Source organism: Chenopodium album, chromosome 2 (genome assembly GCF_948465745.1).
Source record: "Chenopodium album chromosome 2, dcCheAlbu1.1, whole genome shotgun sequence".
NCBI lineage: Eukaryota > Viridiplantae > Streptophyta > Magnoliopsida > Caryophyllales > Amaranthaceae > Chenopodium > Chenopodium album.
In genome coordinates, this window is record NC_137835.1 from 10,912,399 (window position 1) to 10,925,739 (window position 13,341).

General features: G+C 33.3%; 2 protein-coding genes across 2 annotated transcripts; one reads left to right on the forward strand and one right to left on the reverse strand.

Annotated features, from left to right (window-relative positions):
• The first annotated feature begins 2,807 nt into the window (after positions 1–2,807).
• On the forward strand, positions 2,808–3,528 carry LOC145582952 (putative calcium-binding protein CML13). Its single transcript, XM_081640025.1, has one exon. The coding sequence runs from the start codon at positions 2,939–2,941 to the stop codon at positions 3,386–3,388; it is 450 nt and encodes a 149-aa protein (XP_081496151.1). The 5' UTR covers positions 2,808–2,938; the 3' UTR covers positions 3,389–3,528.
• Positions 3,529–4,223: 695 nt separating this feature from the next.
• LOC145582961 (uncharacterized) lies at positions 4,224–11,357 on the reverse strand. Its single transcript, XM_081640038.1, has 9 exons — positions 11,060–11,357; positions 10,045–10,170; position 8,219; positions 7,888–7,985; positions 6,957–7,099; positions 6,248–6,356; positions 5,760–5,867; positions 5,236–5,376; positions 4,224–5,123 (listed from the first exon to the last, which is right to left on the reverse strand). The coding sequence occupies exons 1-9, from the start codon at positions 11,144–11,146 to the stop codon at positions 4,467–4,469; spliced, it is 1,470 nt and encodes a 489-aa protein (XP_081496164.1). The 5' UTR covers positions 11,147–11,357; the 3' UTR covers positions 4,224–4,466.
• Positions 11,358–13,341: the final 1,984 nt, after the last annotated feature.

The window sequence follows — 13,341 nt, forward strand, 5'->3', positions numbered from 1 at the left end:
TGTCCACCAAACTCCTTCATTACCTCGGCATTCCTCTGAACTGACTCCCATATTTGATTAGTTATTTCTTGTCGTACAATATCCATAGCTGCTTTTCTGTTAGAATCGTACCTAGTATGATCTTCTCTTCGCTCCATGACTTCAACTTGGTGCGTGAATGAAATCTCTAGTTCATGTAATCGAATAAAATTGTGTAGAGTACAACAAGCAACGATTATTTGCAACTGAAAACGTAATTTTTTATTTTTTTATTTTTTATTTAAACAACAAAGTGTTTTGTGTTCTTTTGTCATAACACTATTTTATTTTTAAATTATATAGTATATGTGTTTAAAATGTTTTGGGGTTTCATGTTTATAATATATTTTCCATAAATATTATAATTATAAAGTATATTTTTCATAAATATTTTAATATGTACATATGTATATACACATACGTATAGTAATAAATAATCAATAAATAATCAAAGATCACTAATCTGTAGTTAAAAATCACTAATTACTAAGTTCAGTTCAGTTCAGTTCAGCTGATTTCAGTCAATGAGAACAGACCCTTAATATATTTCCTTTTTTAGTATTAAGGGTTTGTTCAGTTCAGCTCATTTAAGCTCCAATCAGTTCAGTTCACTTCAGCTCCTAATTTCCTTCTCTCATAAAATATTCATTTCAGCTCATTTCAGTTCAGTTCAGCTCCAATTAGTTCAATTCAGCTTCAATCAGTTCATTTCAGCTTCTAATTTCCTTCTGTCATAAAATATTTATTTCAGCTCAGTTTAGTTCAATTTAGCTCCAATCAGTTCAGTAAATGTAAACATGCCCCTTGGGAATTTATCGACAATTCACGAGTAAATCGGTGTAATAAATGTTTATTTATTTTCATTTTTAGTTTCTTATATACAACCCTAAATATCTTTTTCCTTAAAATAATTTAAAGGTCGGGGAACTAAAATCATGTTTTTGAAAATTGAACTAAAAACTTTCAGTTTAAGGAAAGTTTAATTAGATGCGTCAAAAACTACAATCTTCACCTTAATTAGATACAAATCATACAATCCATTATTGTTCACTTGTCAATTATATTTTGCTAATTAGTCAAAAAGTATGTTAAAAGTTGAAATAAACACTAATATGCCCATAGATCCATTTGATTCTATCTAGTACGTACTCGTGGTGAGTGATAAGCAAATGAGATTGGATCAACTAAATATTAAATTAGGGATCTGTTTTGAATTTAATACAAGATTATCTGTCTTATTAATGCAATATGGAGGACAAGATCTCATTATCTTTGATTTGGTCTAAAGATCCAAGATCTCGTCACCATCAAACCATCATTTCATTTCGTAGACAGTTTGCCAAAGTAGTCAATATTAAATACAAATTCTCTAACCTTATTATAAAATCTAAGAAAAGTAGCATACAATTCGATCAATCTACCATACAAAAATTTCATATGGGACTTATTTAGATTATTTTAAGTTAGATGATCATGAAGTCACAAATCACATATGTAGACTGTAGAGACAAATTGAAACAGCTTAACCGCGTGTCTTTAAATTATGTTATTTTAAGTTAGATAATTATGAAGTCACAAATAGCATATGTAGACTGTAGAGACAAATTGATAACAAAGCAAAACATCTTAACCGCGTGTCTTTAAATTATGTAAATAGTTTTTCATGTGTGAGTGTTAAGTTGATTAAAGTTTTAACTAGAGACCTAGAGTTAAATCTTGATTTCAAATCTCGTCTATATTATCATTCTTGTGACTCTCTCGTATAAAGATGATAAGTTACTCCAATAGTCTTAAATCTCAATAATTTGTCTATTGATTTGTCCTTGGCCAAACTAAACTCATTGTAAGTTTCAAAGTCTTTTGTCCTTTGAGTTTCTCTCTCTAGATTTGTTATACTATCCACCCCTTGTAATATTTCAAATTGGACATTTTTTATACATAGGGCGTGTCCGGCGCTACCTTTTAAATAGTCAAACCACTACTTAACAAAAAATTGTGAGTGTTTGGCAAAATAGTGGTTAGGATAGCTTTAAGTGGTGGAGGTAGCTTTTATGAAAAATTACAAATATTAGCTATTGAAACTAGAGAGGTAGCTTTTGAGATAGCGGTTGAAAACTTAATATATAGTTTTAAAAATAAAATAATAATTTTTATATGTAACAGCTTGTTGACAGCTAACAACTACCTATACAGCTAACAACTATCTTCACAGCAAATAGTTAGCTTCAAAGCTAATTAACTAGTTGAGATCTTAAGTAATTTCAATCATACTATTTACTCTTGTAGCATTCATCATTGGACATCCTTTATGCATAATAAGATAACTAGTTGAGTTCAAATTAAGTACAATGCTAGGTCTTAAGTAATTTCGATCTTACTTTCGACTCATATATTAAATATAGATAGGCTTTGTTCTTTTTACCATAGTTAATGAAAATGGTCTGAATATTAGAATATCTAAGCTAGTCTTATTTAACTTTTCTTATTTGATAGAATATCTAATCTGATTTATTATAAATTTTTCTAATTTGATATGATTAAGTCCAAATCACTCTACTATGGTCTTTCAAAATCCAGCTAAAATTAAAAGTGTAAAGAACTTTCAGAAAAAAGGATGACATACATTCCAAGTTATCCGCCTACTTTTACATCGGATCATTAAATAAAAAAGACAAATTTAAATAAAACAATATTTTTTAAATATGAATAAAATATCCCGCCCAATATGAAATTTAACATGATCCTCCATAATTGTTCCACGTCTTTATAATTTAATGCATCCTCATCATTCATCACTCCCATAAGTACTAAACATCCAAGTTCCAAACCCCATTTAAACTCCACATACATTTTCACTTTCATTTTTCTAGTGAGATTTAGATCAAAATTTACATCAAAAAATACCCAAAATTTCAAATAAATGGGAAAAGAATACGAAGATGAAGATCAAATAGCCTCAATGAGAGAAGCATTCTCTCTTTTCGACACCGACGGAGACGGTAAGATTGCTCCGTCGGATCTCGGTATCGTGATGCGTTCATTAGGCTCGAACCCGACACAATCGCAACTCCGCCACATCTTAGAAAGAGAGAAACTCACCTCCCCTTTTGACTTCCACAGGTTTCTTGAACTTATGGTTAAGTACATGAAGCCTGATGATCCGTTCGAGTCGGAGCTCCGTGATGCGTTTCGGGTACTTGATAAAGATTGTTCCGGTTTCGTGTCGGTTTCGGACCTTCGACATATATTGACCAACATTGGGGAGAAGTTGGATCCGGCTGAGTTTGATGAATGGATTCAAGAAATTGATGTTGGAGATGATGGAAGGTTTCAGTATGAAGAGTTTATTTCTCAACTTCTTGTTAAGTGATCATGTTGCTATTATAATAAAAATTACTTGTATTATTATGTTATTAATTAAGCCTAGAATTTCTATAGATTTATAAAGCTTGGTTTATGTATTGTAAATCTTATGCTACTCCTGTATTAATATTACAAGATTTACGACTACTATGGTTCAATTTCGTAATCATTCTATAAGGCTATAATAAGTGTTTGTTTGGTTGATATAAAATTATACACGAAAATTTACTTTCTTGAGGTTGTTTATTATTACAATAGTGGGTCTCTTTCACGTACAATTCTAATTCCTATAATCATTAATCAACCAAATTTGTATCATTACTTCATTAGTGAGATGAGTCTCCAACGATTACTCAACAATTAATTTGAGGCCAGACCGCCAGAGCAAGAAATTTGGCAGTAATGTCAAAATCATAACATATTAACTACTCGTATTAATTGTTCAAAAGAAAATACAGAGAATTTTAATGTTCACAATTTAACCTTATTATGTACATCGATCAAAACATTAATGTCGAATGACGATATCATATGGGAAATAATTCAGAAATTCAAATTTAATTTAAGCATACTAAAGAATGAACTGCTTGTCTACTTTGAAGTTTGAAGTTTTGAACCGATTATATAAAATGTGACCACTTACCGTCACAAGTGGCACACTCACAAGGCCAACTTACGGTCAAATAGGTTAAATATACTACGGATGACTTTGTTCACCTCACCTTATGATAAATTAAAGGTTGATAAGTTCACATTAGATTAGTAAAACGAACATTACAATAGTTAGTACATTAGTAATCAGCACAATATCTTCACAATCTTTCCACTAAAAACACAATCAATTACCAAAAAAAGGAATTGATTCTTCATTGCAGTAGTCAGATTATCAAACTACATTGTCAAGGAAACAACAAGTGCAAATCAATCAAATTTGGAGGAGAAGAATGAGACCAATATAGGGAATAGCATCCAACAAACCACCAGGAGTTCATCTGCCTATGGCAAATAGCTTTGTACTCAAAATTTCAAATTAAGCAGAAACAACACTGTGCAAACTTTCTATCATATCACACCAAGTTCACCGACTATCTACAACTACAAGAATGAACACAACAGGTAATATACAATGCCCCGAAGTAAGCGGGAAGCACATAAGAAAGTAAAACCAGCTGATAGTCAGAAAACATTCTAGCAGCAGAGAGGTATTGTAGGTCTTGGTTAAACAAGTGAACCAGATGATTACCTGGCCATTGCTCATTTGAGAAACTAGGTATCATATCATCTGAAAGAGAAGCAAAAAGCCTTGTCTCTGAATCTTTGGGAGTGTCGTCGGAATTTGTACTTCCACTATTCTTTGCTCCTGAGCTTTCAGCATCATCTTGAATTGGTTCCTTGGCAATCTTGGCTTCATTGTTATTTGAGGGATCCCTACGGAATCCTCCATCGTCTCCTGGTGGATCATCTTTATCTTCTCTCTCATCACCTCCCAATGGACCTTTACAACTGTCTTCGTTCCCCTTAGGCAGTTTTTTTATTTCATGCTCATCATTATCTGGTAAGTTATTAGCACTATCATCTCTCTGTTCACTATTTGATGGATCTCTGGAGCTTCCAACATCATTGGATCCGTTATCATCATATTCTCTCTGTTTTAGTGCAGAAGGGTTGCCAACATCAGTGGGTTTAGGTGCACCTTGAATCATGTCTGGCCGAGGCTCTACTCCAACACGTCTAAGATGCAACTGTTGTACCAAGAACAAGTGTCACATAACTGATCACCAACAATTGGGAGCACTAAGGTGATCCAACAGGCTAAGTAAATTCTGATGAGAGAGAGAGAGACTTGGAAAATACCTGAAGATACAAATTAACTTCATCAGGTCGTGACAAGAATGGAAAATCACCCCCAGATTTTATGAATGCTCGTTTAGCTCCAGGATACCTTTCACCCACTTCATCTTTAAGCTCTTGTGGAATCGCACAATAGTCATTTGTCTGAGGACATGGCAGAGGGTCACAAACATGAATACATGTACACGGAAATTATATGCCATGTGAAAAAATCCACCTCAAGGACAGGGAAAAGAAAAACCTATCAACTTCTCATTTATTTTTTTAAAACAAAGAATATCATCATCTTACAAGACCAAAGAGACCTTCATGCAGTATGTTTAAAACAAAACTATATTCCCAGTGTTCCCATCTTAGTATCCAATACAGGTTGCTCCCAAATCCTAACTTGAAATTTTAACACTATAATACCTCTTACTGTGTATAATGTTTAACATAGCCAGGTAACAAAACATAATTCTTGTGAAAAAAAATCATGCACAAACAATAATGGAAATAATAGATACTGTATAAGAGGAGAAACATACATCCATTAGAGTTATAGATGCATCTGGTTGCGGAAGAGGTCCAACTGAAGCAGATTCCACTGTTAAAGTCAATCTGGATGCCAAATCATCCTTTGAAAGTCTTTCAACCTATATAAAAAGGTTTAGTTCTATTGTGTTAAGAAAGCAGGAATATATTGTTTTTTTTTTTTAAAAAAAAAGAGGGCTTTTTCTTGAGGATAGCGACGTGCTTAGATTTTTAAAAAGCAAAATGAAACAAAGAAAGTTGCTACAAACTAATACCCGTCTCAAAAATTAAAAAAAAAAATTATAAAAAATAAAAATAATAAATAAAAAAAAGGGAAAGAAAAGGAAAAAGGTATGAAGTAGAATGGAAAAAGGTCTGATTATTGTGCAAAAAATGCATCAGTTGCACAGAAAACTGGATTTTGACCCTATTTAGTAACTGAAACTAGAATGGAAACAGAATCTAATGGTTGATTAACTGAGAGAGTCATCACGAACTTCACCTGAGATACAACAAAATCAACAGAATCGGCAATAAATGGCTCGTGGGGGCCATCTCGAATACCCGTCAAGACATATCGTTTCAAAAGAAATGAAGGTGCCCAGCTCACACTGCATAATTTGCACAATAATCAGAGCATCTCCTAAGTAACATGCAAAAAGAAAGGGACATTGAGTGAACAAAATATGGTAAAATACAATTATACTTTATTTTCCAATATTTCGGGCAAAAGTTCCAAAATGTAGTTATGCTAATTAGAAAATTTATAGACAAAAATTTTGCAATCCTGCAGCTAAACTTTTGGATCCAGTAGTATTTTTATAGGGTCCATGGCAATCAAGTCATCAACCTACAAGGAATTAAATTAGAAATATAAAGAATACAATTCTCAATAATTTACCAAGTCTGTGAGGCTTGTGTCTTTTCAAAGCTGATAGTGATCATAAATTTCTCATTAAGGATTTTGTAAATCATACTCAAATTGTTAGCTACTTTGATTATTTAAAAAATCTACAAGAAAGTAGGATAACTATAGGTAAAATAGTGGAGCACTTACAGCCATTCACAAATTAAAATCTTTAGCCTCACAATGAGAGACAATATTGAAATGGGTGGGAACAAAGAAAATTCACTAGAATATATTTTATGGAGTTGCAAACTTGCAATATCAGTTGGCTGAAAGCTGATACAGCTAAGTAAATTTGACTTACACAGGAGCCCAAGGCATAGAGGATGCAAAAGTACGTGTATCCAAGAATGTATTTGAGAGTACTAATGACTTGACTCGTCTTGGACGATGTTGAGCAAACAATTGTGCTAAGAAGCCTCCAAGCAATGTTCCATAAATGTGAATCTAATGAGTGAAGAATTGTTAGGATCCAACTGAAGCTTTCAATATCCCACATATTAAGCAAAACTATACGATGAATAGAGAGGCCATGTCTAAACTATAATACTATTGACAATTGGACAATATTAGGCTCACTTTTAAGTTAAGAGAGTTAATGTTTTTGAAGCAGAATTTTAAATAAATAAATATTGATTAATAGAAAATTGGTTGCTTTAGTTGTAGGATATAATTAAAGGTAGTGTCCTTTTTAATGGCACATATCTAGCAATTTTTTTTAAAATTTTAGCTTTATTTTTCTGCTTAACCACATCAACCATGAAGCATGAAACATTCCTCCCCCCCCCCCCCCCCCCTCTTCCATGCAATAAATACTGCAGTGTAAACATGAACCACATACTGCCTCATTTCCCATATTGCTCTCAAATTCTGTAAGAGACTCCATTCTCTCCATGCATCTCAGTTACAAACCCATTTGCCCTCCCATGCAATAAATACTGCAGAACTCCTCCCCCCCCCCCCCCCCCCCCCCCCCCCCCTCTCTTTTAGAGCATGTACAATGGTGAAGAAAAAAAAATTCTTCACCACTCTCTCTCTCTAACTTTCCCTCTCTCCACATCAGATTTTTCATAAGGATTTTTTTTTAATCTCATCAATGAAAATAAAATAATTACTCCTACAAGTGAAGGCCCCCTGCCCTACAGCGCACTACCATTTAGTTTGAATCAGTCAAATAAAGCAGAAAATGTCATGCATAATAAGTTGTACTTTTAAGATGACCAAGATATGCTTACATGATGAACATCAATTGCGTCCAAGAATTTTTCAAATCCATGAACCCATTCATGATGACTCCATACACGAGGAATATCAACAGAAATGATCGATAACCCTGAGGAAGAAAAATTTGCAAGAAACTCAGTTAAGTGTAACTGTTCAAATACGCTAGGAACTGGAGAGAGAGAGAGAAATGAGAAGAGGAAGCAGAGAAACTAATGGTATATTGCAAATATTCAATATCTAAGCATGCAGGTAATGTTCTATTTATACCAAATTACCAACAACCCTACAGAGAAAAATAAATAAAGATTTCTTGAAGTATGATCACTACAATCAAATCAAAACCCTTCATAATAATTATACTTGGGGGGGGGGGGGGGGGGGGGGATATGTCCAACTAGGGAAAATTCGACATATAGTGTAAGTTTTGGACAATATTGGACTAGTCCAGTATTTACATTAGCAACATTTGGACAATCATCGGATGATGTGTGCAATAGATAAAATTCTTGGAGATCCAATTCTTCCCATATTTCCAAGAAAAGGCACAGAAGGGAATCTTAAGATTTGAGAAGATTATGTGAAGCAATAAACGTGCCAATCACTCGATCAACACACAAGAGAAACACGAGAAGCTCTTAAAAACGATTCACTAAACTCACAAACTGTGCAAGAAGCCAAGAAGTAGATTTACATTCCTTAACCGTCTCGCATTTAGAACAAGAATATCGTCCTAAATGCTGATCTGGGCCACCAAAGCTAATGGGAAGTACAAGCAGCAGTAATTACCAGCAATAAAGAAAGGCTCGCTAACAAATATAGTGCTGGTAAACAATCCTCTCAACCTCCCAATCTCCCATCCTCTTGCCTCTCGGGGCCACTCATATGGAACTTGTCTACATTAGCATCTCATACTGCTAATGTACTCGTAAACATCATAGAGTGGATCCTCTCAACCTCCCATCCTCTCGCATCTCGGGGCCACTCATACTGCTAATGTACTGGTAAACATCATACATTGGATCCTCTCAAGCTCCCATCCTTTCGCCTCTCGGGGCCACTCATATGGCATCAAGTGCAGTTTTAGTGGATGGTCATATATTAGATTCACGTGATCACGTCTGAATAATTGAAATTCTTAACATAAGGAGTTGGTTAAAGTGTGTTCACCTCTAAATTAGCAAGGGTACACTGAATAATAGATACGGCTAATGTATACAAGTTCCAGATTTAGAAGTGTCATGAATAATAGATACTACCCAAGGATTATTTTACATTTATCAACAGCAGTGTTACCAGGGTCTTGTAGTTATATCACTTAAAAACATACAATGCATAGATCCTATCAAGTATCATATGAGTCATATGGACTCATACCAAGGTTGGTGTTGACATACTAAGCGCGCATATCAAACTATCAAAGTACTTAAAGGTGTTAGACAAGAAAATAACCCATTTAAATGTTTCATGTCCCTACCTCCCTAGATATATATCATATAATCCCTTCGTCCTAACCCCATATTCTTCTTTGGGATGTCCCGTTGAGTTTGCCCTATACCATAATAGTCATGACTCATAAGGGATCACCAAATTTCTCTCACATGCACTACTTTTGGTCCCACCAATTTCTGTTTCATCAAACTCACCCAACCAAAGCTTAAAAAGTAATTGTTCTTCACATTCTAGTGGGACAAAGGAAGTATATAGATGAAGAACATGAGATATAAGAGCTTTGCTAATTATAAGTTTTAATCTTCCAAAGCAGTACAAAAGACTAATAGTCATTCATTAAATAGTAGAGCTAAGCATATCACAAGGAGAATGAACATTGTCAATTAATAAAGTAATGAGGGATAAATATATTCATTTGCATCCCTACAACAAACCGAGTTTAACCTCATCCCCCCCCCCCCCCCTTCCAAAAAAAAAAAAAAAAAAAAAGCAAATTGGCAATATTTGGCCCACTTCAGCAAATAAGGTAGCAAATTGCAAACGCAAACCAAATCTCACAGTACCAAAATAATTAACAATTTAACACTGAGCTGGTAAATCAAGAAGTATAGAAAAACCTAGAATTCTGAATTTCTTATACATAAATTTGCAAATGCAGCTATAAAGACTAAAGCAACAAGTGAAGAAGGGTCGAATTAATTAATCAATCAAAACAATACCTTCATTGACAATGCCATAATTTGTTTATAGTACACATCAGCTGATCCTGCTGTCCCTGGAATGCAGATGAGTGGAGGAACCACCTTTGGACCAAAGTCATAATATCTCCATTGCTTTAAGCCAACCTATAGCAAAAAAGCGTTGAACGAAGATTATGATAATAAACAACAATATGCCACATATATTAGGTTGGGAGACATTGCAACACAGAGTAGACAATCAATCACATACTGATGATTTCCATTATTATTAGATCAATGACACTATGATGCACGTGGCCTCACACACGGCCGTAAAATACAGTTCTACAAATTATATCAAGCAATGCCACTTGCCAAAGTTGCCATGTTAGCTATTTAAACATCTGAGAATGCCAATCCTTTATAAAAAGATTTTAAACACAACTAGATTATGACTTGTATTTCTTGGTTAGGCACCACACTGCACAAGAGGTGAATGTCAAGGTTTCAAGATACAAACCACTCGAAATTTCGAGCTCCATCAGTCCCTATGACAAACTAAGATCAATAAGAGACTTGATCATCGAAAATCCGATACGGACTATTATGAATTCTTCAGACATTAATAGATACTCAACATAAATTAGTCTGATAGTTTTCACAGCATCACACACTTAGAAGGGAGGGACTATGAGGAGCTCACTTCTCAGCAATGATTTTGATACTTCATTTTTGTACCAGATAATGATAAATTGGTAATAATGTATCAAAATTACAGAGAACAAATAAAAGTGCAAAATTCATTCCCAAAAACTAAATTTCATTCTTCTATCTACCATTCAACAATTCAACCACCCTTCTCCAAATAAACCCCAATTCACTAATTAAACCCAAGGAATTTTAAACACCCAAATCATAATAATTAATGGGATAGTTTCATTACAAAAATTGAAACAGCATAATCATCATAAATAGGAAGAAAAAAGTCTGAGCTTAAACTAACAAAAACCCATCATATATGATAGAAAATAAAGTTAAAATTGAGAAAAATTACAGGAATTTGGTGAAGAGGAACTTGGGATTTGAAGTAGATATAATCACCAGGAGCCGAAAAAACACCTTTGCCTTTGACATTTTTCATTATGAATTCCTCAAAATTGTGCAACTATTTGAAGTTGGGGGTTCTGGGAATTGCGAAATTGAAGTGAAAAATCTGAATTTGGCAAGAAATACTCCGAAATAAGGGGTTTGAAACGGATCAAAGCTGTTTCTTGTTCCCTCGACCCGGCGATGGGTGTCCAAAATCGCGATGATTTGGGAAGGAGAGAGAGAGAGGGGGGAGTTGAGAGCAGAGAAGAAGCACGTGATGGGACCCTCAGTTGTACTGGCCTGGTCTTTCTAATTGCACGTCAGCTTGAGTGTGTGCTGTACTGCTGCGCTTACCTGCACAGGCTCACCTGCCATATCTCTGATACTCCCTCCTTTTCAAAATACTCCCTCCGTTCCACAATGATGTTCTTGTTTTGACTTTTTGACTTTTTTAAGAAAGAGAGAATCTTTTAAATTTCTCTTAATCTATAAGAATAAATATAGTCATGTGGGATCTAGTTTGATTCGTCTTAGTGAGTAGATTATTAATATCTAACTTTTATAATTTTTGCTAGTGTGAGATTAAAGATATTTGCGGTCAAAGTTGGGTCAAAATTTGCATCGATTTACGAAACAGGAACATCATTATGAAACGGAGGGAGTATAATCTAGTGTGTAGCTCGAGGCTACTTTAATTAGATCTAGTGATTATCAATCATATAACTTAATATATAAAGCTAAATTTTTAGCCAGGCGACGAGGTAGTGACACTTAGCATTCTAACTTTTCGCCAAGTGTCGTGCCACGTAGAATAGAGTTATATAGAACTAGTTTTGTGCCCGTGCGATGTCCGGGTTATATGTCAAATTTAAAATACCATTAATACGTTTATTAATGTGCTTTTGGGACGATTTGCTATTTAGTAGGCATGTAATGATTAATACTAATGTTGGCGGCAATGTTCGATTTAATACATTTAAAAAATAAAAAAGCAAACATTTCTTGACTCGTAACCTAAAGTGACCCAATGCGAGATGACTAATGACCCGACCCTAATTGACAGGTCTATGTAGCAATAAAATCCAATTAGTTGTGAAGTATAGTATTTTAACCGATTAGTATATGTTAATATATTATAAATAGATGTTTTACGCTTTAAATTAATTCCTTCACTCCAAAAAAATATATTATGACATAAAAAATAAATTTATATGATAATTTTTTAGAATTATAATCTAATAATATTTTTTGAATTTATAATTCAACTAACTTGTGTCTCGGTATTTTATCGAAAATAAAATTCTAAACTAAAAATTTTATCCTAAAATTCTATCCAAATAGAATTCTAAATTAACCCTTTTTTTATTTTATGAAGTCTATATTTAAAATAGAATAATGACATTAGTTTTGTGCCCGTGCGATGCTCGGGTTGTTTATTGAATTTTAAGATAAATTTTTAATCTATATGTCAAATTTTAAAACATATCATTGATACAAAATTAGTTAGCAGTTGATGTGTTTTTGTGATGATTTAAGCATTTCTTGACCCGTAACCTGAAATAATGACCCTGTCCGAAATGACTTGTAAAGTATATTGTTTAAATTGATTAGAATATATTATAAATAATGGATGTGGTGCTAATTCCTTCGCTCCAAAAAAAAAAAAATTAAAAAAAAAACCTAAAGAGAGGAGGAAAAACCTAAAAACGAGAACAAAGAGAATCAAAATACAGAGAAAACCTCTCATCAAATACTCTAAACTTCTCCAAAGAAATCCTCTCAAAAAAAATTTATATGATAATTAATGAGTGTTATAATATTTTTTTTTAATAAAGTTATAATTTAATTTGTACATATGAAATATTGGTACTTTATCGAAAATAAAACTCTAAATTAACAATTTTATCTAAAAATTCTATCCAGATTTGATTGAAAATAGAATTCTAAATTAACTTTTTTTTATCCTACAAATTGAATTCTATATAATTCTATCCTACGTGACGCGACACTTGGCGAAAAGTTGGAATGCCAAGTGTTGATATCTCGTCGCCTGGCTAAAAGTTTAGCTTTATATATTAGTTATGGCTAAAAGTTTAGCTTTATATATTAGTTATATGATTCAATTTGTTGGATAAAAAAGTTGGTTTATAATTTTATTTTCAATCAAATTTGGATAGAATTTTAGAATAAAATTTTTAATTTAGAGTTTTATTTTTGATAAAGTACCTATATTTCATATGTGCAAAT